We start from the raw sequence: 27,265 nt of genomic DNA, 5'->3' as shown, positions 1-27,265 counted from the left end.
TTCTTCCATTGACTAACCCACAGTTCCGAGCGCACAGGGTATAACGGCCGTAGGAACAAACGCTAGACCACTACATACCAAGGATATTGAAAACAGGTAAGTGAACTATTTTATTCTGCAGCAGAAGTGTGGATATATGTACACGAGAAGAGAAGTTTATATCCGTTCCCCTTTGTGATACTTTCTGTTCCGACTTCATCAATAGGTTTTTACGAAGATTTGACGTGTGGTCAACAGCAGTTAGTTCAGTAGGTTTAAATGTCGTTACACGCAGTCATGATATAGACAAGGTTTAACGTGAGATTAATACTATACCAATTGTAGATATTATATTATTACTACATAACTACTATAAGTAAACAATTTTGGCGAGTCCCTTGAAATTTTACTTATCAGGTTTCAACTGTATCATATTTATGAGTAAAATTATTCAACACGGATTCTTTCATACAGCAATAAATACAATTAAAAATGCTGATGAAGACACAAATAGAAAATAGCAAACCCAAAACATTAACGAAATCTTCCTTTAAACCCAAATGTGTGAAAAAGCGACAAAACACTTTCCATATTCAGAAGAAATCCATTTGCCCGATTGTACGATTCCGACTCTATCAGAAAGTAAATTCTCTGAAACTTGTTTTCTTCAGTTCATGTATATATTGCTATTATTCGGGACCAATATAGACCCTCTTTAGTTTGACTAATATTTCAACATGTAAAACAATCTCTATCGACATGACCAAGACTCGTGTTAGCATGGATATAACATTAAAGCAGCTGACGATCATGTAAGGAAGACGGGTATCAATTACACAGCCACACAGGTCATGAATCAACTCTCACTTTTAATCCACAACCATTGATTCCTTCAGAACATGTGTAATTTAGCATCATGTGATAATTACACTGTGGAGATAAGACTGCCGTCTTGCAGGCTGTTCTTCTTAACATTTTAACCAGATTCCAGCAAATAGATAATAGCGTCACGCGAATTGTCCTCCTCGGTTTGTGTGAGCCCGTGAGAGGTGAGACAGCGGTGGTTTTCTGACGCCGCTGAGCTCTATATCAAACAATCGGTAGACACAGGGGTATAGTTGAATTAGTTTGAAGAGCGATGAAGTAAAGCGGCGAGAACGAGCTGGAAGTCTGAAAAAACCTTTATTGCACACACTGCATATTCAGTCAGTGGTCTGGTAACAAGACGCTGGAAATCTGGCATTTTAAAATAAAATTGAACAATGCTTGAATTAAAGATGCGACAGGTTGTATTAGGGAGGCCTTTGTCGGGATTCTGAATTTATTCCTGTTCTTTTAAACTAAAAGTATTTATCGCTTGTGCTGATTAAAACTTGGGTATATTTTCAGTATACATTTCAACATTATCTGGAACAACATGTAATGTATGTAATAAAACTTCTCCTGATTACTTCATAAACTATAATGAAAGAATGTTAACTTATGTTACTTATCACGTCAAAATAACAACATTGTACGTGTTCATACATATACTTCTCAAATCCAATTGGGCTTCAAATAAAGTAGATCCTGGCCTCCTTTATCGATGATTTCTATAACAAAAGGCAGTATAGGTACTTACAGAATATTTATACATGCACTATCAAATACACTAAATTGCCCTGTTGTCAAGGCTACACTGACGTATTAATAATATGCATACAATGATAATACGTCTAAGATAGCAGCAACTCGGAACAAAGCGGCATACAGACATAACAACAATAAACAAATGATTACACATTAAGAAACCTATTGCATCTGTTTATCAATACCGCGTCACAAACACAGCCAAAGGAAAGTCAAATGTTCAACTGAAGGAAACACTTATGGTACAACTTCAAATAAGGAATTTCACCAGTCATTATTTCATCACAGATGAGAAATATTTATGCTTATGTTAATTCAAGAGCTTTATGAGAATGTACGGAGGCCCAGGTGTCGAACGCACCACCATTCGCTGTGCAGACTTGTGTCCGTTAAGAAGTCATCCTAGGTTCGAAGTATGTTTCTCGGTTGGTCGTTGCCAAACGGCAAACCTTCTCGGTTTGTGGAGCGTCATAACACCTGGCGCCTGAATTTCCTCTGGCCTTTCTCCCACAAACTGTTCAAAGCAGTGTTACACTCACTCACTCTATATACCAGAATCTCGTACTTCCACGCGCTGTCGCAGGCACGATGGAAGAACGGTTATAGTGTGTGTAACAGATCAATCCCCAAGCTTTATATGTAACATAATCGAAACTTTTGTAAGTAAATAGTACCAGTTTACAACCATGTTTGTAATTAAACTACCTTCTTAAAACTACAATCACAGTTGAACAATATTTGTTCAGAATATTGTATAAAGTTTCTATACCAAAGAGTAAATACTGTTGGAACGGTAGGTGTGGACTGAATATACATTGATAGAAAAATGTCCCCATTCGTCGAAGGTAATCAAGATCAGGAAAATTACCCTCGAGATAACGAAGACGTTCAAATACTGATATTAATTTACAAGATAAAATGTATTGATAATCTATCCGACTAGCAACTAATTATATATCACCATACTTTTCATGACCTAAGTGAGCACTTGAGCAAATACTAAACATTCATTAAAATATAAATACATCTTGTCAGTATAAAACATGTGAGACTGCGTTTTCGCTCTTCATAGAATATGTGACTACATATTTTATGATATCAGCCTCAGAATATTTTACCAATTTCGCGAACACCTAGTGTCATTAGTGATTTTCAGAGATCCATTCATATACTTGTCCCCGCCATTGAACCTTTTCCAGATGATAATCGAGACTGTGGTTTTCTCTGGCTGAGACGTCTTCTGTTTACAAGGAAGTCTATGAATTGTTAACAAGGACTCCAGTAGGTGTAGGGTTTTTACTGAGAATATAGCGACTACTCTAGTCGAGCATCTGGCTTGTCTAGCGCTGTTCCAATAAATGCATCTCATCCTTCCGTAACCAGATGAGCATCATCACCATCCTCATCTTCCCAACTCACACCGCCATTACTGTCATGTTAATTACCGTTATAGCATTATAAACCGTCTTGCGCCCTAGACTCAGTCAAACCTACTTCCAGCGACATTACAGGGACCGGTGGCCCAAATATATGTTAGGGTGACGGCTTTCTGAAGCCAACAGTGTTTTACACAATGCGATCAGGGCCTTCTTTTGAATTAATTTTGACTGTTCACAATGAAATGATATGAAAAGCAACAAGGATATGACAAAATTATGCCTTGGCTATAAATAGTTATATATCAAGTTATAAAAAGTCAGGACGATAACCAGCCTCGGCTATCCGCTGAAATATTCTATTAAAGGAAAAGCGGTGAGAATTATATGAATGGATCACTTATAGCATGTTGTAACACCAGGTGTTCACAAAGAGGTAAGCATTACAGGTAGCACCTGCCATTTACGAAATGTCCATAGACAAAGTTGCCTGACCAGTCCGCCGGAAAGACGTAAATTGTACCATCGGACGGACACGTTTCTTCCTTTCTCTTTTAAGCAAACCTTCAAGAAAATAAGTGAGTGAGTTTAGTTTTACGCCGCACTCAGCAATATTCCAGCTATATGATGGCCTGTAAATAATGGAGTCTGGACCAGACAATCAAGTGACCAACAGCATGAGCATCGATCTGCGCAATTGGGAACCGATGTGTCAACCAAGCCAGCGAGCCTGACCACCCGATTACGTTCGTCGCCTCTTACGACAAGCATGGGTTACTGAAGATCAATTCTAACCCGGACCTTCACGGGTGTCCAGAAAATGAAATACTGTAAAGTTCATACGCCTATATAATATTTTTAGAACCTGTTCCAGGACAGTGTCTTGAAGCAACATATGGCACGAACCTATATCAAAGCATCGGGGGCGCGTTAAAATAATCAAGAATTCAGTTAACCCTTAAGGAGTCCTACCTTGAAGAAGACACATCATTTTGTTTCCAATGAAAGAAAACATTGTTACTTGTTTTAGCTTTCGTACGGCAGTGGACATTCCTTGTGTAGTTATAATAAGGAACAATAATGTTCACAAACGCGTCAGTGATGTAAGTACATGTTTAAGAACAAATAAATATAAGGAGCAGACCCAGTGAGTAAGTTTGGTTTTACATCGCATAAATCGTGTTTCATTTAGGTAAGGGAGGTAAGCCAATGCGATGCAGTTCCTAGACGGTTACCACTTTGCTGAACATGTAAAACATTTCGGTAAAACATTTAGACAAGAAACAGACAACGCCTTTGAGTGGCATTTTAGAAGATGGGAAGTATAATTTTGACTTCATGTCAAGCTTGACAGCGGTACAAAAATCTATATCGAAACTTCGCATTCACCAAAAAATAAGAAGTTGCTATCCATAAAGTCTGTAAATAAAGAAACAGGCCTCCCCTTGGGCACAAACTGTGTTCCATTTCTTGCGGATTTGTTCTGAATGAGTGTAAATCGGAAATTCTGCTCGGGGTGGCAAAATCAAAACTATGTAATTCTGGCAAGAAGTTTAACTTTAGCTGATATGATATCATCTAGTAACCAGCAAATAGACAATTCCCTTCCACTGATTTACCCACCTGACTTAAGGCGACAAGTGAGACCGCCAAAAGCAATTCAGACACCGCCAAAATTCCCTATTTTAACTTGAACCATAGGCTCCCAGTTTTTCCATGTGAACTACTGACTGCCTGTTTATGACAAGTGCCACGGGTTGGGGAGGATATACCTGGTATCATCACTGTTTGATAGTGATTCATAAACATCTGCCCTGTTACCTCATGATGTCAATCACTGGATTGTCTGGTCCAGACTCATTTGTTTACAGACCACCGTTATGCAGCTGTAATATTGCTGAATGCACCGTTACACAAACTGACTGACTGACTGACTGAGTTTAGTTTTACGCCGCTTTTAGCAATGTTCCAGCAATATCACGGCGGGGGACACCAGAAATGGGCTTCACTCATTGTACCCATGTGGGGATTCGAACCCGGGTCTTCGGCGTAACGAGCCAACGCTTTAACCACTGGGCTACCCCACCGCCCCCACAAACAAACAGACATATACTCATGATATAGTCAGAATTGTACAATAGACTCTGCAGTTAGCAGAGGTTTCCTCCGCATGTAGAATCATGGTTTTGTCCCTTCTGTGACTGACAAAACAAGGTACAGAATCAGGGCGAATCTAGGCTTGGAACCATCCCAAGGGCCTCTTTAGCCCCAATGATTCTTTGATACCCGAAGAATTACGAGTCATGACTCTACTCCCACAAAGACTATTCAGTGCCAGACTTTGATTTGTGGACAGGAAACGCCGAAGGTCTAGCGAAACACAACTAATGGTATTCACAAAAGTGTGTCAAATATGTGAACAAAAACACAAGGCAGATTGTCTCTAAGTCAAAACTCAACAATGTTGCTATTTCGTCCTGTCGCTTGAGGCGGATCTCCCTGGAACACAATCTGGCAGCGTAGGCAGACGCATGGGTCAGACTGTGTAATGCAATGCCTAATCGCATCTGTGTAGTAGCATTAGTGTATTAGCTGTGTTTACCAAACTTACCTTCTAATCTTCACCATTCTACCTTCGGCATCGGCATCAATGTCACTTTCTTGCCAGGTTTTTGCCAACCTAATAGAGTTTTGGTAAGGTTGGAATCAGATTAAGAGTCTGTTAGAGGAATATGTCCTTATTTCCAGAAACCAGCAGCGTCTCTGGATCTCCCCTAAGGCTATTCGATGATAGAGATTGATTTAATGAACAAAAAGTTATAAAATCTACACATCAGAAACTATGCTAACCCAGTGGCCTGACCATTTTGGTAGATTCTTGAGCTGTGTAGGGTAAAAAAATTCAAAATAACTTTGTTATGTTCCGGGGAGATATTTTCCTACGCGCTTATTCGTCTAATATTGAAATGTACCAAGCATGTGAGTTCCCGTGTGGCAGAAAAAGAGTCATGGTAAAAATCATATCACATGCTAAGCCCGAATGGTTTAGCTGGACCCGAGGGTAGTTAAGGAACAACAATGGTCTACGGTGGGTCGTTTCTAACGTGTAGGTGTCAGGTAGCAGCGCGATCAATGGTCTAGCTTTCATCCCGGTTTGAATGAAAAACAGAAACATCTTTTACAATTAACATGCACATGATCAAATGCGCATAAAACAAGAATAGATACTTTCTTTACACCTCCTCAGAAAACTACAGTTACAATTATTTACACTTCAGTACTCACTAGAAAATAATGTTTTGCAGAATTAATGCTGTTAATTCACTGAAAAACAGGTTTCTCGTTCATTGCGATACATGGACCTTTACAGTAGGAAAGGTTTTTCAAATGCAATGAAGGTATTCGTTTACTGCTTTACTGCGGAAGTGACGTCATCCCGGAGAGTGGGAGGTGTTCTATGTCAGAGAGGTGTATCCTTGGTAAAGAAATGTTTAGAATAATACCGCCGTGGGTTAGCACCATAAAACCTTAGCACCCCCACACAGACCACCCCCACCCCCACCCCCACACGACACACCCACCACACAGACACACACACACACCAGACACACAGACAGACACGCATACACGCGCGCACACGCACACGCACCAGACACCCACCCACACAGACAGTGACACACACACGCACACAACACACACACTCGCACGCAGGCACACACGCACACAAACATTAATTACGCTGCATAATAACGCTGCAGTAATCTCCGGTATGATCCTGTAAAACTTTCAAACAGGGTGGTACCATGCAGGCTATGTGTGAGATACACACCCGTGATCTATTCACCGTATCTAAATGTCAACCGTTACATTAATAATACGTGCCCGAGACAACAGGCTGCACATAGCGCACAGCTTATGGTTACATCCACCTCTCTTTGTGGCCTCCCGTTGTCCATTTGACATTAACAGGAAGAAGGGTTTTGCTAATAACATGTGCTATTGAGATACGAATTGAAATGTCTTCAATAATTACGTTACAAACTGGCTTCTATCGATTAATCCTCAAAATGAGAGAATCCTCTCGCTTCTGTATCTGAATGTGCAACTTGTTCAATATAAACTGAAAGTGGTCGCTGTTATTCCTTGAACAACTATCAGCAAACCTTGCTGGGATTATATCAAGTTGGGTTTAAACCAGTTAGACCGTTTGATTTGTTTATGTCATTGAAAGTTCCATATTTTGATATTTGGGATTATACGAACAACTGAGTCCATAACGATGTCGTTAAGATTTTTATATCCGCACGAAAAGAAGCACAATTCAAACACAATAAAAGTGGCACACACACAGAGAGTTAGTAGCTTTAACACCAGCATACAGGCCAGAAAGTACAGTACTTTAATGTTTACCATTTTAACGAGGCAACCAGGACTCATCATGTAGAGGATATCTCTTCTCCAATAAACGGTGCAGCATTATTGAAGGAAGCCAAACTGAAGGACTCAGACGTTTACCATTTGGTGAGACAAAATCACGAACGAACCTCTGCTCCAAGAAAAGAATGTAATATTTATTCACAAATTTGCTGTTTTGACAAACGTAAGTCATCGAATCTTGAAATAACTAAAGAAGAGATCATTGAGAATCCCTCCCATATGTTATAATTGTCCAGAGCGTGCCTCTACGTGAATAACGGCAGTGCTGTATCCCGCCGTCGCTTCTCACACAAGGATGCATGAAACAAGGAGAACTATTACTCCCCTGACCCTCCGAACTCCGGGATATAGCATCTCATGGCCATTTCACTCCTTACTTGTCTAATAGATTACTCTTTATGGGGATACGGACATCGCAGTCCCTTGGGCTCTATCACTGTGCTTCAAGGATGTTCCGTGAACCAATCTGTATATATATTTGACTTTAACAGACGATTCCCTTCTGACTGGCAGCGACGTGTTTGTCACTGTAAACAAATAAAGTACAGAATATGTTTGCTGATCGTTGAGAGTCGCTTGACGTATTCGCTTCTGTTGCTGCTTGGCACCTGTTAGAAACCAAATGGAAAGAAAACGAAATCTATATCAGAAGAATGTACTGACTTTGTGAGAGTGAATGAACCTCTATCAAAACGTGGTGATGCCAGGTGTTCCAATAAAGCTTTGGACAGATTGAATAGAATATTGTATGAATGTATCATATTTGTTTTAGACATATTTGATTGATGAAAGTCAATTCCTTTGGGAGACAATTCCTCCAATAGTCCAAGTAACCTCGAGTCTGGTGTCATGTTCATTTGTCATATCTATTTTTTAGATACGCTGAGAACCTATTTAGAGCAAATATATTGTGAATAATGAGAATCGTTCTCCTGGGAAGCGGGCACTGCTTCTACGGCAATGAAGTGTAGTATTTATAGTAGTTATAAAATTGTAGTCTTTGTAAGTGCAAAAAGGTAATTCTAGTGTCTTCTGGAAATCTTGTCATAAGTTGTTTGTTAATTTAGGCTAATGAAGAGGCTATGTTTGATGTAGAAATATATTTTAACAATTCTGGTGTTGAAAACAAGTCTCTAAGATTACATAAACATAGGAAATACTTCATTTCATACTAATTTTATGAGCTTGTGCACAGAGATAGACGTGCAGCACCAACTTAGATTTTTTCAGAGTTTTATTCAGTATAGACACAACCATACCAAATATGAAGTTTACATGGGAAAACAAATAGGACCTTGCACAACCAATCACGTTGAAGTGTTCGCGAACATCTCCGTCACTCCATTACCTAAAAGAAATCGATATAGCTATTTCTTCGTTAAATATATTTTTCGTGGTATTGTTTCATTATACCAATACATCACGTTTCTTGAAACCGATAATGCCAGGGCATTGCATGAACGCTGATCTGAGTGCTAATGGTGGGGTTAAAAGCAAAACACAATGCAACAAGCATGTTAAGCGCATCAGAAGGGCACTTTCACCGTGTTGTAAAAACATGGGCCAGTCAATGTTCTGCATTCAGTCTAATTTATCAGTACACAATCTAAAACGACTTATATTTCTGACGAAAAGATTTGGAGAGCTTGTTTAGAATGAATTAAAGAAAAACGCCTGATCACCTTATCATAAATAGATCTTTTGGTTTTTAAAGAGTTTCCGAAAAGGTTCTTTGTTGGGATCATGGCAAAGGAAAAACAATCGAATCAATCTAAATCAACAGGGTTTCAATTTCCTAGACTTTCTTTTAAGGACGTAATCCATGTTTCAATACCTTTCTTTGGACTCGTTTCGATCCTTCCATTTCGTGGAATCCAAAACAATTAACAATTGTAAGACCTTTCTATTTTATCTTTTTGACAGTAACTGAAACCATTTGAAACAGTCAACAACACAACATCGCAACATGCCTTGTGTTAATTACTGCATGTGTAGTCAATATATCATGGTATCGTTGACAAAGCGTTACAGAATAGTTCGAATTGGTCACTTAGGACATTGATCAGGTTAACAATATTTTGATAATCCCAGTAATATACTGCCGTGAATAGTAATGACGATTTTAATTAACCGAATTTTAATCTCCAGGCAATAGTAATTAAAATAACCGTGAACGTGAAAGAACAAATATAGGAAGTGAGCTGATTTTGAATGTCTGGTTGGAATACGACCCGCTGTTTACTTTGCGGAGAAACAAAGGCGCCCTGTATTGCCGCTGCTCGTGGCAAGCAGGGTTGATGATTAATGGCGTAGAGTACCTGCCACTGTCCCCAGAGTTCCTGTAAATTGGCTGAAGATGTTCAGCCTTGAGTTCATAATGAACGTTCGTATGAAATTGTTTACACCAACCATTGATCGCACGAAGACAATCTTAACGAACCCCATACATCAAGAGAGTTAATTAAGGATGATTTTTATAATATACGGGCTGCTTATTTTCAAATATACTTCTGAGGTCGGAAGCATCACGGGGAGGCTTGAAATCTAAATTAGGATTCTTTTGCTTTGTATGTTAATATAATCTCCGTGGAATCCTTGTTCGGAAACGTTTTTTCAGCATGTAGTTTCTTCATCGAGTAATTGATTGTATTACTGAAACTTTATTTAACCAGCAAGTGTACACCACAAGGGGTACTATACAGCATGCGAACTGTCTGTCACTCCGGTGAATGTGTGCACTTAAAAGTTGTGTGCTATAGTCTATATGTTCGTGAAGGCTTCTCTCCTGTAATGAGCAGACCCTGCTTTACCAGAGTGTTTCCATATCCTGATACTTCTAATGTTATACCACGGTGGTCTATACTTATCTCTAAACCAGTGAGTGAGAGCATGAACAATAGCGCTGTGAATCACAGTTAAACCAGCCACAGATTCCGACATTCCGATGTCACTTAGTCGTCTCTCTGTCAGCAAGCAATAGAGTGTTGGTGACCTATTGTAACTCGGGTCCCCATAACGTTCATGCTTCCGGACTGGCCCCTTACTTGCTGCTCCTCAACTTGAGGGAGCGGTGGGGTAGCCTAATGGTTAAAGCGTTCGTTCGTCACGCCGACGACCCGAGTTCAATTCCCCACATGGCTACAATGTGTGAAGCCCATTTCTGGTGTCCCCGGCAATATTGCTGGAATATTGCTAAAAGCGGCGTAAAACCAAACAAACTTGAAAATTGTCATCGGTTGCTGCCTACCAGAGGGTTACTTAACGGATTTGCTTGTGTTAATAAAGACCACGATGCTTGTGTTTCCTCTGACGTTGTATATGTACAGGAGGTCTGTTTTATTGAAGTTTCTCATTGTTGACTTGACAGACGTACCCTTGTGTTGCAGAAGGGTCCCCTGTTCCGTGGTCTAGCAGAAGGCCAAGTTATGCGGCCCTGGACATCAGTAGCCCTGTTGGCGGTTGTGCTCATCAAGTGGATCAGCTGCATCAACGGCTTCAGCGACTTCTGCAACAAACCCGTCAACTCCAGAATCTGTGCAATCCTGAGTGGTAAGAATCCAGCTTCTCACATTTAAAAGAAGTCTAAAATTCGGAACATCAATTCGTATTGAGAAAAAGTGGCTGTGTTGACAAACTGATAGGGCAATTAAATCTCCCGGAGTAAATGATAAGGTCATTAATCTGGGAACCACTTAGACTCAGTCGATGTTCGGCAGTGCCAAATACGAACAGGGACAAACTAGTGGATGTATGTTAAATGCTCTCCATTAGTACGTCCCCACACCTGCGGCTGACATTACCGTTACTTTGGGTTATAAAATAAATGCTTAATGCATAACTTAGGTCATATGTTCAGATATTTATAGGTAACAAGCGATATGGACGTTGGTCCTGACGAAAAGATGAAATTGCAAATGAGAGAATACTGAGATCTTAAAGTGTTGAGGAAGACAAACCCTGTCAATTTAGGAGCTAATTATGGTTCTTTGTTAAACAAGGAAATCTTAAACAGAATGAGGATACAATGACATATATTAATGCCACCTCGAATAATAACATTTGGTGATGTTCTGTGAAATAGACAAATACAAAGACTGACTCACACACATTCAGAGACACACACACACGCACAGGCACAAACAGACAGGTTGTCCCTTGAGGAGCTGTACCCCTTGTCCACACCACACAGGATTCGTTGATCAAGGGTTCGGATCCAATACTTGCCACGATCACCATCCTTGGTAAATTTCCATGGTTTAAGGTTTTCACCAAAAGGGTTTAGTTCAGATGTTTCCGATACTCCCTCCCTGATTAGCAAACATTAACCATTGAACTACTGTTCCTAACGTGAAGATCCGTGTTAGAATTGATGTTCAGTAACCCATGCTTGTCGTAAAAGGCGACTAACGGGATTGGGTGGTCAGGCTCGCTGACGTGCTTGACACGTGTCGTCGGTTCCAATTGCGTAGATCGATGCACATGATGTTGATCACTTGATTGTCTGGTCCAGACTCGATTATGTACAGACCGCCGCCATATAGCTGGGATGTTGCTGAGTGCGACGTAAAACTAAACTCACTCACTCACTACTGTTTCTACGCCGTTAACCTTGCCGCACTTATTCAAGTGCTTCAACTTGTACATCTAGAAAGAATACCATTATTGCACAGTCTACCTCTATGCACCTGTTTTCCATTAGATGAACGTGCTGCGTACAGTAAGTTGTTCAGATTCGTGTCCTCTGGACGTGCCATAAACCTACGATCGTTACGTGTCTGTTTGTAAGACATCGACTCTATGAAAGAGGTGTTCGTCCAAGACCACCGCCTCCAGTTGACGCGCCGTTGTATATCTGAAATAGTGTTCAAAACGGCGCTAAAACTCACTCATTCACTACTTCGATGTTTTCACTAGGTCCACAGTGGGCATGCTTTGGGAGTTGGCTTTGGCTTCATTTTAATGCTGTAATGCGGTGAATATCTACAGCGGTTCTACTGATGGGTGTAGAATTTCGGAGTTCAGTTGGACTAATACGTTAAGATGGGCATTCTATACCTGTAAACCTCATTCTCACCTGATGCCTGTGAAAACATACTAATTTGTCTCCGATACTGCGAAATTGGATCCAACCTGGCTCTATTATTTATCTATTTCGAATGAAAGGTATCGGAATTGGATAACTTCTTTTGGAGCACTCTTCTCTTTTAATTATCTTGTAAAAGATTAAATAACAGGGCACAATTAAATCAACCGTAATCTGCTGTAATCAAGAACACAAAAACACCAACAAACTCTCAGGAAACAGGAAATCGCAAACTGTATGTGTTTTTTGTTGAAACATCAGTGTTCCTGCAATGTCATCGTTACTGAATAATCGTGTTACCGAAATGCCAGTTTGTGTGCAATATTAGTATTGCTGAACATCAATATTACCGAAACACTAGTTGTACCTAAACATCACTGAGCCTGAACATCAATATTTCCGAAACATTAGTTGTACCTAAACATCACTGAGCCTAACGAAACCTATCCGTATATGGAACCGAACTCACTAACGTTCTAGCAACCGGTCTACACGACCTCACCACTGTTGGAGAGGAAGCAGTTTAACACAATCAACCCCACCACTCACTCCAAAGTAACCCTGTCAGGCCATGTCAAGGCATATAGACCTCGCCGTACATATTACTGCATAATAAGGTCAGTTTTACATATTTATCGACAGGGGTTCCTTCAGCTGTCATAAACACACGAGCGGTGTCGGTTTGATCAAAATCATATCCTAAACGCTAATGTATTATTGCATTTTGCATAATGAGAGGCGTTCCTTTCTCAGAGCCAGGCGTCTCCGGTCTTTATAGCGTGTATAATGCATATGGAGTGTCAGCTTGGTTTTGTAGGTTTTGTTTCGGACGTGTTAAGATAATATCTGTGGACGTAGAAAGAGCGAAATGACATCCATCATTATTTCACAACACAGTCTGTTTGATGGAGTTCCCATTCAGGATCAATTTGTTTCCGTGTTGAAGTGTTAATGTATAACTGTGTTTGAGGTGCTTGTGTTGATGCCGAGGTCTCCTTGAACCAGCTATTTTCAGGATTGTAGTCCAACATAATTGAATCAATGTGGTTTGCTATCAATTTCTTATATAGTAATATGTTCGCATGTGCTTTCGTAAGTGGCGAAAGACAGTGCTTGGCCCACGATGCTAGGTTGATGTTCTGCAGCTATATTGGTATTTGGTTAGACTATATAGGGTGTAGAAAACCTCTGCTGTCAAGTTCCATCACCACAAGCATACAGCATCTTCTGTATCTATTCAGCTTTAGGAAAGTATACTTCTATGAACCATCGATGAACGACTACGTTGTATTTCTACGTTACATGTCAATAGCTGTGTAGTGGACGTATTTTCTGAAGTCGTCAGAAACGTCGGAAAGGAAGGGGTAGTCAAGCCGTCTACGTCGACGCAGTTTGCGGTGCAGAGGGTCCCTTACACGTGGAAGTCTTTGACTGGTGGTACAAAGTACAGATTCGCATTAGTTGTTTTAGGGGGTTGATAAAAGTGATACCATCTAGGACCTGCGTCATTTTAGGCACTTCTCCTATATTAATCTGGCATTCGAATTTAGTATCAACCTACACTCCCTCACTCACTCTGCGAGGACGCCAAAATCCCCATCAGATCTGTGTATCAAACAATGCCCTCAACCCGTTGCACTGGCTTGCGGTAGGTTTTACTTACTATAAGGTGAAATTATCAGGAACCATAATTAACACTCAATTTTTAATCATTATTAATCAGTATGGAATTGACAGTATTCAGTAAGAGTGAGTCACTAATGCAGTCGTTCGTGCTATGTCTGGGACGAATGAGCAGGAATCAGTACATCTTGTACCAACACTGGCACGGACATAGAGCACAAAGTACCAGGTCCCAGACATACAATTCATACAAAACACATTTTCAATGAAACCATCGTTTACGTTCCTCTTAATTCCATTATGAGCCTGACAACTCAGTTTCTGATGTATTTCTACAGCTGTAATTTACACAGCTGAAGAGACGCAGAGAAACTGTGGTCAAGAAAAACAAAATGTAACATATTAAGTTTCGGTGCTTTCGTCATAGATCAAGACACAAGTGAGGAGAATTCGTGAGACAATTACTTTTGTAGTTATTCAGAACAAGATCCCTTTGCAATTACGAGACAGGCTTCGTCTTTCCAGCATTAGTTCAAGGGTTGGTTACATGTGATATTCTACAGGAATCCCCCAACACCCAATAAACGTCAGCTTTACAACACAAACGTGGGCAGATCGATACGATGTCCTGAGATTCATAAGGGCACAATAGCTTGATGGGCGTAAGGAACGTAATGGGACTTACACGCTGGAACTGAAAAGTCAAAGTACACCTACCATTGATGGTAGGGGTGTTTAAGGATTCACTGAAACTGAATACCAGAAATCTGGGTAGAGAACAAGATTCCTGTGTGAAGCTTTTTTGACATTTACTGTCGTTCTTGATAAGCATGCGACTGAATAAGAAATCATAGTGCCCCTCTGCCTGACTAAAAAGTGAGTTAGTATAGCTTTAGGAAAATGGGCTTCACATATCGGACCCATGGGCGGAATCGAACCCGGGGCTCAATCGTAACGAAAAATGATATAACTACCATACTACCACGCCGCCCCTAAGACAAGAAGTACATGTTGAATTCTTTGAGAATACTCACATGAAATATGTTGCTTTAAAATCATTTTCTTTTCTGTCATTGTTCAAAAAAATGTAAAAAGTATAAAGAAATTTCCTTTTCTTTTCTCATTCAACATAACTTTCATGTATGTTATGACAAAAAAGACAAGAAAATAGTGGAGCGTCTGCTTTCATTTTTCATCAACGGTTTTCAAGAGTAAAAAGTCGGTAAGCCAACTGATAGCTACCATAAACCACCACGTATTAGGACAGACTACACTGAGGCTGCTATATACGGCGCATGCGTACACCATACTGCACGAAAATTCCAACTTTCCAAACATGAACATGAAGTGCAATGAACCCACTTCAAACTTGTGCGCAGTGCCCAATAACTTCCAACCTTCCGAGAATTTAAAGCCCTCCTTTCAAATAACCTTATCACATGTTGAGGATTGCTTTTGGTATCATAATCTACTGGTCGTTATGTGTCTGTGTCAAACTATATACAACACTTGGAAAGTTGACAAATGTATATTTTGGTCCGTCGCGATATGGTCGGTGTGGTTATTATCTTGGTCCTGACTTATTATAACGGTCATCATGTCATCCTTAGGCTCTACAAGTATGCTGACCACCCTGCTACACCATACATAACCTCCACACATTTGGCAGCATTTCGGAGTAACTACATGAAAACCAACAAAATTAATAACACACACAAAAAGCGACATCTGCAAACGTTTGGTACCAAATGTTTTCCCGAAATCTCTGGTTCTATAAGTCTTCCATGGTAAAAATAATACGTAGTATCAAAATTGTAATTAGTAAGACACTTACTGTTGTCTATAAGTAGTTTTAAACCCTGTCTATTCAATTCCAATCACTGTCAAGGGATTTGAACCGGTAAAGCTAAATAATTAGTTTATACAGTTCTCAATAAAACTGATAGATTAAGTAATGCGTGATTTGGTGGTGGGTAGCGTTTAACTGCCTTTATTTCAGTTGGTAAAAGAGGTCCTGTCAAAATGTTCTCAGCACATGTGAAAATAGCGAACATGACGAAATCCATTCATCAGATGATTTTACTGAAGCAACCTTTGGACACGCAAACACTTTTAAATATACTAATATCATTACAGTATCGACACGAAGTTTTTCACAAGCATATCTTGACTTATTTCCTTTGTGATTCTTAAAGAATCTATGTTGGCGCAATGACATCCAGTTCATGACGATAAAAACGCCGTCTACTGAAGGTCACAGCTGATCACGTTTCAGGATTTGTAATCACACTCCTGAAGACCCGAGTCAGTCTATAATGCAGATACAATGCTAAACTTTTAGGTCGGGAGACGTGGTAACCATAATCTGTGAAGGACGTGCGGGTAAAGAGTGAGGCAACATTGAGGGCTTCTTTCAACGCATCAACGCTTTAGTGTCAGATATCAACGATTTCTCGGGTTCATCTCTCCCGTCTCGAGGAGCAAGATCAAATAGTTCTTAAAGCCCCCGTAGCCCTAACTGCGTGTTCTTGTATATACATACATCGTAGTTGACGCGCTACAGGAAGCCCCGTGGGCGTCACTGACAACAGGAAATTATTGTGTGTAATCCTTGGCAAAAAAAGTCATCCAGTGCAAGTCATTCAACGAAGACATACAGTTTTATAACCACACGGTATCTGTTTGAAGCAGGGGTCATGTGTGCTTGTAAAACGATATGTTTTGAAATAAGCAAAAAATTACATCAATTAACAGAGAGTGTCACTGAGAGTCGACAAATGAGAGTCATAAATCCAATTTGGCAAACATCAGCATTTCAAAGAAATCTCCTGAGTCTTCAACATTGAATGTTAACAATTCAGTTACTGTTCTCCAAGACGTTGTAGATAGAACGGTTGTCAGTCAATATCGGATTTTTTTCACAAACAGACCTTTGAGGTCAACACTGAAACCAATTCAATTCCCACAGACAGTTTATCATCATATTTTTTGCGGAGAATTCAATATTTCGAGTTTTGCGACATTTAAACTTCCGTTGACAGATCTAGAGGTTAAGTAGGGGGTACAATATGAGATCAAAGTTCAAATATTGTCAGCTAGTCGTTCTGACACATCGCAAATATGTACTCTCATTTTGACACAGGTCTTCATCCTCATTATCAGATTTCCTTTCCGCCATGTATGATTGAATGTATTTCGCCACAACCTTCTGTATTCGGGAATACACACGCGTTGGTTCGCAAGAAAAGGAGAGGTGCTTTGGAAGCTTTCGATTTTCTTTTTCACAAAAGAGAGACAGGGGCATTTTATCGTCCTTAACTTGTTTATCTGACCTTGGCGTTCACACATACATTGTTTGGGAAGGAGATTAGTGAAATGGTTCGTCGATATATAGTTTATAATTAATTTTATAATTCCTCTGCTATCTATGTTGTTGAAAATACACTGGGTCTACATGTACTTCTAACGAGACAAACCCAGCAAGCACCTGTGCTACTGGTGTATAATGACATATTCCCTGGATTACCACCTTCCTATTTGGGCAACTCTTGACACGAAAAGTAAAGTAATTAAATAACAATTCACTTCGCCCTTTAAGAGAACAAATATATTGCAAACAGTAACGGGAAATAAATATTATATATCCGACGATATCCAATACCAGTACTTTCATACTATCCAATATACAACACGAGGTGAGGTGAGGTGAGGTGAGGTGAGGTGAGGTGAAATTGGGTTTAACGTCGTGCTTGAGAATATTTCGCTCATATGATGACGTGCATGCGTGTGTATGTGTATGTGCGGCTGCTTGTACTAGCCCAGACTGAAGCTGGTTTTATAGTGCTAGCCCACTGAGATACAATGCCGCAGTGAAGCATGAATACCCCACTCAGACACATTATACTGACTCCGAGCCGACCAGTCCTTGTTGTACCCATTAATGCCGAGCGCCAGGCAGGGACCAACAAGTACCATATTTTAACGTATTTTGGTATGACGCGGTCGGGGATCGAACCCGCGACCTATACAACACGAGGATTAGTGTTCCCAGGACGACTGCCCTTCTTTAACGTGGCACTCAGGTGAAAATGCTTACATGATATAACTGGGATAACGAATAATCAACAGCTTTGATAATAATGATCATAATAGTAGTGTATTTCTAAGGCGTTATTTCCATACATAAGCATGCTCAGTGGGCACAATCTGATTATTATTACCCCGGGTAACCGGGCGTTGCTTGTGAGGCTCTAGAAGGTTAATGGTCACATGACTTATACCACCGGGTACCCATTTTTCTAACAATGGGCATAGTTGAGGCGTTTTGAAATCAGCCAATGCTGTATATGCTATATCAGAAGAGATATGTCACTTTAAGGCCTCTGTCTTGATAATGCTCTACATATCATTGTGTGTGCTTATAAAAATCTACCTACAGTTAAATCATTCACTGGTCATACCGTCAAGTACTCATCATAGTGTGAGACCCATTGTCGTTGCCCCCAACTATCGACCAAACAAATTTAAAGCTAAACGAACCCATTTTCACCACAAAGGCAGCAGAAAACAATACTTGCTCCCGTTTAATGATAACTATAGACCCGGTAAGGTGAATCTCCAACTGATTGATTTTGATGCAATTATTGGTCGAAATTCCCGGTTACGTCTAAATAATACCAACTTGCGAGTTCATGATCTCAAGCCATAGGGACCTTCGGTAGTGTCATGGGAGCCGATGTGAATGACAAGCCAACTGGAGAATTGATTTGTTCACATTCAAATCACAAATTGGCATCTCGATTGGCATTGTCTTGTGTTGACTTGTCAATAGCGACTTTCTGATGCTGAATCCGGTTACCAGATCAATTCTGTAGATTTATTCTAAAGGGAGTGTCTGTTTGTTTAACATCACCACTTGTTGGGCTCTGTTCCTGACATCCACGCCATTACTCCAGTAGTACCTGGGTACAGTGGGGCTTGGGTGAAACAAAACAAAGGTGAAGACCATTGCCTTGGGATGATATAATTCCATGTCAAGATGGCAAATACTAATTATGACCACCTTACTACCAAAAGGATCCGATAACTGTGTGTTCGAATCCTCGGTTCATCGATTATGACCCTTTAGGACAATCCCGTGGTTTCACCGAAGTAAAGTCCTCTGCCATTGTATGGCCTTCAGCTATTCCCAGATGGACGCTTATATCACTCAGCGATTAAGCAACGTTTCTAGAAAGAAATACTACAAAACCTTTTCAATAGCAAATAATACTCTCTGCTAAAAGCAGCATAGTAATACTACATAATAAACATGTATTTATGAATCGCTACAAATTACTTATGGCGCTAGTTGTTCTGGAAACGATGAGCTCACCCTGCCTCACCCATGCCATCCATCACACAGAGATACAGACATGTCAGTTGTTCACCTAAAAACACGGGGGCATAATTCGTCTAAATAGGGAATTGCATCAGGCATTTTGTCAATTTTGGAAATGTTTTTATCATGTCTACCATAAAACTTTCTGAAGGCTTTACTTTACCTTGTGAGTCATAAAATCGATACCTCAAGGGTATTTAGTCGTATGATTGTTCTGTGACTAGAAGCGACATACCACGGAAGCCTCGCCTCTAGAGACACTTGTAACTCAATATAGTGACACCGGGTGTTCTACACGAAGAAACATCCATGTCCTTTGTTTTGCAACTTACATTAGATCCTATGTAGATGTCTTGTCCTGTGAGACGTTAAAACATTTTTAAAATGATCTTTTTCATCTCTAACGAGAATCCAAGAAGGTAGAGGTGAAACTAATTTCCTCATTGCACTATGCCTTCCCATAAAAAGAAGGGGCGATAAGGCGATAATTCATTTCAAGGTAACGGTATCCGAGGCTAATTTCATGGTTCATAAAAAGAATTAGAAATAAACACAAACTTAAAAGCCAAGCATTAAAAACTACACCTGATTTCTAACCAGGTTCAAGATCTGTTCTTAAGATCCGTTGAGACCACAAGTTAACAGGGATCGCCATCAGCGGATATATCGTAGCGCAAACCAGCTTAAGACGTGGAGTATTTGAACGAAATGTACGAAAGTGTATATCAGCAAGGTTGGCCTGTCTGTTGTGGTAATTGATTCCTATACAGCTGAGGAAGTCACTTGCCTTTTACTGGGGAGATGGCGGTCAGTATCATATCCTTGTCCCCTGACCTGCGGCTCAATTTAAACGCACAGATACGCCGACACCGGGTTTTAATGGCGACCAAGCAGCGTTTAGTTCCGTGTTAAGTGTTCTTGAAGAAATGGTGAACAATTGAAGGCAATACAAACGAATACACACGAATAAGTTGCTGTCATGGTAAAACAAAAATGCAAATACTAATGTTAAATAAAAAAGTGACAGAAATTACGAAGGAAGCTAAATTTGAACCAAAAGCTCATTTGATGCCAACATAGAGGGCCGTATCAATATTCAGCGTGGTGTTAAAACAGAAGTGAATTTGTACATTCACTTGCAGGGCACGTTGCGTCCTCTAATGCCAAATAAACAGTTCCAGGAGATAGGTCTCAGGAGGTCCTCCCCTACGCCTCTGCTGGTTGTTTATCTTTTCTATCTTCCAATAATGCTACACTGTCTTTTAGTACTAACCTTAGTTAATGAAGTGACACGCAGACATACTGAGGATGTTCATACAAAACCCATATTGTTTCCGATGACAGACAAGTGATCGCAAGCAGAGGTGATGTAGATGCCACTTTGGTCTTTAAACATCAGTATCGTCATCTTCATCCCCATCAAAATACACCCGTCTCGACAATGTGCTTCCTCATTGTATAAAACGAAGTTTGTCAAGCACGTTGACTAGCATACACAATGTCAGCAGATTGGTGTCTACGGCAAGAACGTACATCTTCTCAGCTTCAACTGTTCCTATTGTAGTGCATTCTACATAGTTAGCTTGCTAGTGCACTGTGGATATCTACGTGAACAACATGTGAGGTTTGAGTTTGGCATTTGACAAAAGAAGTCATCAATCTTTTAGTGATAACAATATCTTTATCACTTATACTGCCGGTGTAATGCTACTTCCTCCCCAGGCACCAGATGAATACATGAAAGTAGACGTTGTTATGAAAGTAATTGATTGGAATTCTACAAAATATCAGTGAATACACGATGTTCTTTAGAAAGTGGTCAAATGTAACATATAGGCTATATTTGGAATTACACCTTCCCAGTAAAGTACATATTCTAGTACTATTTTGGGTTGAGTCCCATCCGGGATTGGAACCAAAACCTTGGGAGTGAGGCACCTGATCGCCAGCACTGAGTAGATTAGACCGCTGACTTTGTGTGCCGGCGATTTGGTGCCTCACTCCCATGGTTTTGGTTCCAATCCCGTTTGGGACCCCAACCCAAAATGGTACTAGAATCTGTACTTTACTGGGAAAATGTTGTCAAAAGTAGCACAAATGTTGCAAAAGATGCAATGGCAACAGCGGGGCAGTGTGTCTCCTTACCTGAAGTATTTTATTTCTAAAAGACAAGTTTAACATGTGTCGCATTTAAACTCTTGAAGTTTAATTAATGCACATTGTACCTGTGTGGAAGAAATGTTCTTTTTTCTTTGTAAAGTTCGTATCAGTTAAAGTAAAATGTCCCCGTGCCGTCAAAGTGATAACTATCTACGCCTTGCATCATGCTGGATTGTTTAACCAACTAGCTCACAAGCCGTTATAAAAACCGTTAAATTAATCTCAACTAACTCACTCAATAACAGAAAGATTTTTGTTTAATAGAGTATCAGCGGATGACATTTTATCCCAGCATTGCAAAGACAAATATTGCCAGTGGCTTTGAAAACGGTTCGCTATGATGGAATTAAGGCCCATATCTGTAACTCAGGAAGTATGTTGCCTGTCAATCACACGTCGTCCCTCTCATCGTTGTCAATTTCCCAAACATAAGCGGATAACGTGAAAGGGTCAATGATATTTCAGTTTTTCCCTCTCAGTGACACTCAATTTTATCAATGTGTCCGATCTTTGCTGTATTCCCCAATCCGCTTTTCCATACAGAAATCGATAGCAATCAGCAAGATGATGTTCATTTCAAACTTTGTAGTAATCCTTCTCATATGGGGCAGTTTAAATGTCTTCAGAAGCAAATCCCCAGATTGGTGTGGAAACCAGACAGGCCAAATCATGCTAGTCCGTTTTTGTGTATTTTTCATTGAACTGGCAGATTGTTTATTGACGGTCGCTGAATAGGGGTCGGATGAGAAACTTGTGAAAATATGTTTTATACGATTGGCTATTAACCTCTGCTTAAAGTATCTCTTTCGTGTATATTCTCTGCGTGAGCATCAAACGTAAAATAAATATTTGTAACTTGATATCAGATCATGATTTTGTAGAAGTAAGGAATAGAATAATCTCCCATCACGGATGACCTCGGGATTTGAACAGTAGACACTTGCGTCATGCAAATATGACGTTATGAAAGAAGTTTAAGCTCTGGTGTCTTAAGCAAGGCTTATTTAATCGCCGACAGCATAAACTGGATGTCAAAGTGACCATTGGCCCGTCGAGAGAATTGTATGCATGACTGTTGTCTTTATATTCCCTTATCTCTTTTCCCCGCATACAATTGATATCTTAGCTCATCGCGAAACACCTTCTGAACAAAGTGCTAAAAGATACCTTGTATAAAAAGGCTGACAAAAGTACAAAGAAATGTTCGTCTTTTCATGTGTTAATTCTCTGATGCACTGGTAAATGCCTAGACATGAACTGCCAGCGCCAATGAACGCCACGAGAGTAATTGTATGTACCGTATAAGGGGATCAACAGATAACCTTTCTTCCCGTGTCTGTTTAAGCAGTACCGTTGGCAATTCTACAGATGGCCAAAACAAATCAATTATATGTTGGTCGGATTAGCCTGAGACCAGGGAGGAGAGGTGGGCGGTTTTTATGAAGTACAACTCATTTCTAGATTTCGGACTGTGTACATTTTCACATGTTTTGTTACGTTTAGTATCAAAATACGGAGAAACAAACTTTTCCATAATCAGAAGAAACTACACGATTCCGACGATATCATAAGCACGTGTTTATGAAACGCTATCAGACTGTGATAACACCTGGTGTTCACGTCAAGGAAAGCTTATCCTGCCCGTCGGCGTCGCACGTCACAAACACACTCAAAGGCGAGTCAACTGTTTATCTAAAAAGTACGGGAATATACAAGTCTAGGAAATCCTAACCAACACTTTTAGAGCTAAGCATGTCTCATATGCTGATACCTCAACACTGGACAGTTTGATCATGGAAATATTATAGTGAACAGAGTTCTACATGTTTCAGAGCCATGACCGGGAAGTCAGTTCTTCTTGCACGGATGTTCATGAGAGGTAGCCTCAGTATAAAGCTAAAACGGTAGCAGAGAAACAGAACGAAAACCATTGCATTGGAAAGAGAATAAATAAAAGCCATTCCCCCAAACATATTCTCAATAGGGTATTGCGTTACTGTAAACACCCCATCTTGTTCGGAGGAATCTGATCTCTCGAGATTTAAGAATCTAAACAATTCCAACAGTACATGCTACCGTTGAAAGAATGAACAAGACATTCACAACCACTGTCATTAAATTCCCGAAGAACAAACACAATAGACCCCTTGAGTGGCAAGAAATCTCATACATTCGTCCGATAACAAACCATTGGGTCTCGCTCGGGGCATGGTTCCAACCATTCAGAGACACGCTAAACGGAAAGCGCAACACAATCCTACTTAGCTGTCTATGAAAGAGTATTACACATCACGACGATTCTCTATCCCTGTATCCTCGCAAACGTGCTTGACATCAGCCCATTGTCTTCAGAACATTGCGGCCTTGATAAGTTGATACCCAATTAGCACATAATATGCATGTGTCGAAAGGGGCGTTCACTTTCAAAAGAGCCCTTAAGGTCCTAAGACACCGACTTACATGGACGGTAGAAGATGTTAATGGCCTAACTACATTTAAGGTTAAAAGGGTTTGGGCAAGTTGTTCGCTCCCTCTAAGTGTGGCCACGGCAGGAATCTACCGGCAATAATTCCCATCCAATGACATCGTCCTCCATATGAGAGTTCCGTAAAATAACATCGTATGCTTCCTCTCGGGGAATTTAATTACTCGCTGTTGAAAGTCTTCAGCTTGTAAAATGATCACTCAGATTAATGTGCCTGTCATATCTCGTTCCTTCTCGCGGGAGGAATTGGAGCATGTTGAAACAACGATGGTTTCACAGAAAAGCTGATTTTCACAACACATATCGGACAGATAATGTCCTCACTATACCATGTTATATAATGTTCTACCCGATACTGCATAGCATTTACTGAACTCTCTGAACACATCCAAGTGATTTTAAAGAGATGAATGCAATCTTAATGCTCGTATCTTTCTTATCTTACCGGAACATAAACCCAAGACACAATGGGTATAGTTTATGCTTTAATAATGATAAACAAGGGTGATGCGCGTTAAAACATATTTCACATAAGTGTTCTTCTGTTAAAACCGATTAATGGTCGAATGTTAAACACGTGTGTAAGAAACGTGCACATTGTGTGTCATTGTGTTTCATTGTGTGTCAAAAACACTTCAGTGTGTATCATTTTCATCACAAACATGATTACTGTCAAACATAATGTGGGGCGGTGGGGTAGCCTAGTGGTTAAAGCGTTCGCTCGTCACACCGAAGACCCGAGTTCGATTCCCCACATGGGTACAATGTATTAAGCCCATTTCTGGTGTCCCACGCCGTGATATTGCTGGTATATTGCTATAAGCGGCGTAAACTTAACTCACTCAAACATATTATCAAGTCTTTGATGTGCATTTTGCCTTCCACTGACTGCAAATATAACACAAGGTTTGGTATTACCAAGGCTATCCTGGCTCTACTTCTTGGTTCAACTAACCGTCTACAACCTGCATCCCCTCCCACATGTGATATGACTCACGCAGTGGTTTCGTTTACGGCGGGACCGAGGGGGTAGCCTAGTGGTTACAGCGTTCGCTCACCACATGCCACGAACCGGGTTCGATTCTTCACAATTTGTTAAGAAAGTTTCTGGTACCTGGTGAATGACCTATGTTCAGTGTTTCAGGTAGTGAACTAGGTGTTTCTGCAGCTTTATCACAACCACACCTCGGCGCCTTGCAATTAATCTGACAACACGATACTTAAGTGATTGATACAATGACCACTCATGCAGAAAATGACTATTATTATTATATAGATATGCTGGGATGTTACTGCTATAAACGTTATTATTGGTCTTTTGCCAAATATCTGTTTTGTGTAATAGGTATCTTAGCACTATATATTGATTTTTTCCTTAGAAAATGAGGAATAATATTTATGTGGCATCAGCATCGTTTTGTTTACCAATGCCACTAGTTCACGCTTTTCTGTTAAATAGTCCGTCTAATGTCTGAAATGTATGTCCAATATATCCATGTTTGCAATCCCAGAATCAGACAGCAACGACATTAGTATATCGGGACACTGTGCGTTTCGACCAATCGCGATTTTATAAGCTGTAATAGATTTTCAACTTTTGTAGAAAGTACGTGTTATATTTGTACGAAGACTGATGTCGACTGAAGTCAAGTCCATTCAATATTAGGTAAGTAGTGAACGATCTTGTTACTATCCTGTCTCTAAAACACTTGGAAACTTTCCCTTTCAAATCTAAACCGCATTGTCTCCCGATATACGCTGACGCTTGAGCTCTGATGTTGTGGTGAAACTCTTCCACTGATCATGTTTCGTGTGTTTTGTGGTGTCATGTTTTGTAATCTACGTCCACTTTTCGTCCTTGTCTTCTCACATTGATGTACGTTCAAACCATAAACCAGTTTTCCTTCTAAATTACAGGTGGCCCCCCTCAAAATGAAGAAAAACGGTTCCTTCGTTTCGGTCGTACATTGGCAGGGGACAGCTTCCTGAGGTTTGGCAGACAATTCTACAGAATAGGAAAGGATGGGGACGATATGGAGAAAAGATTTTTGAGATTCGGGCGTTCTGATTCAGATCTTGATGACGTCATACGTGCTTCCTTACTCGCATATTCATTGGACGATTCACCAAACAATAGACGCAGGCGATCCGTTGCTACTGCCCCGGTCGAGACCAAGGCTGTGGAGGTGGGAAACAAGGACATTGAGAAAAGAGACGCCGATGAGCTGACCAGTGAAGACAAGCGCTTCATGCGGTTCGGGAGATCTGGAGAAGATGAAAAGAGGTTTATGAGGTTCGGCAAGTCGGGAGAAGAAGAAAAGAGGTTTATGAGGTTCGGCAAGTCGGGAGACGCAGAGAAGAGATTTATGAGGTTCGGCCGGGCTGGGGAAGAAGAGAAGAGGTTTATGAGGTTTGGACGTGATGGAGAAGACGAAAAACGGTTCATGAGATTCGGAAAGAGCGGCGAAGAGGAGAAGAGGTTCATGAGATTTGGCAGGGCTGGGGAAGATGGTGAAGAAATTGAAGATGAAGATGAAGGGATCGAAGCAGACAAGCGTTTCATGAGATTTGGTCGTGACGGCGAAGACGAGAAACGATTCATGAGATTCGGAAAGAGTGGAGAAGATGAGAAGAGATTTATGCGATTCGGCAAACGTTTCATGAGATTTGGCCGTGACGGACAAGACAAGAGGTTCATGAGGTTTGGCAAGAGGTTTATGAGGTTCGGAAAGCGAGATTCTGGTGAAGGCAGTACAGAGAAAGCCGAAACTGCCGAGAGTTAGGTTGTGTCATCAGAAAGACTATGATTCTTTAAACATAGTATATCATATTTTGGGCAATATGTCTCTTTATACAGAAATTGTTTGGGGCGAGAGTGAGGGGTATGGACTGTTCGCTGTTTCACACCCACCACCATTAAAGAACGTGAGTCTATCATTCTGAAACTGCTTGACATGTCCTTGCAGGTTACTGTGGCCAGCTGCCATGTTGGGTGTTCACCTTTGTTTACGTACATACATTGATTGATTGTTGAAGTATTTACAATGAAACTGTAAATAAATTCCATCCAAACATGGATCATCTTCATTTTCTTTTCAAATTTGTAAAGGTCG

At 40.4% G+C, this 27,265-nt stretch overlaps 1 protein-coding gene across 1 annotated transcript; it reads left to right on the top strand.

Moving 5' to 3' along the window:
• LOC124288343 (FMRF-amide neuropeptides-like) lies at positions 1-27,228 on the top strand. The gene is made up of 3 exons (XM_046724861.1): positions 1-96; positions 10,808-10,970; positions 26,070-27,228. The coding sequence occupies exons 2-3, from the start codon at positions 10,847-10,849 to the stop codon at positions 26,933-26,935; spliced, it is 990 nt and encodes a 329-aa protein (XP_046580817.1). The 5' UTR covers positions 1-96; positions 10,808-10,846; the 3' UTR covers positions 26,936-27,228.
• The last annotated feature ends 37 nt before the right edge of the window (positions 27,229-27,265 follow it).

The sequence above is a fragment of the Haliotis rubra genome, unplaced genomic scaffold, assembly GCF_003918875.1.
Source record: "Haliotis rubra isolate DU_JTF1 unplaced genomic scaffold, ASM391887v1 Scf415, whole genome shotgun sequence".
NCBI classification, from domain to species: Eukaryota; Metazoa; Mollusca; class Gastropoda; order Lepetellida; family Haliotidae; genus Haliotis; species Haliotis rubra.
Note: the sequence above shows the minus strand (reverse complement) of the source record. Positions and strands in the feature narration are given on the sequence as shown.

Coding starts and splice junctions, on each gene's coding strand:
- LOC124288343 (XM_046724861.1), top strand. CDS start 10,847: ATGCGGCCCTGGACATCAGTAGCCCTGTTGGCGGTTGTGCTCATCAAG. Junction 10,971..26,069: donor AATCTGTGCAATCCTGAGTG/GTAAGAATCCAG, acceptor TCTAAATTACAG/GTGGCCCCCCTCAAAATGAA.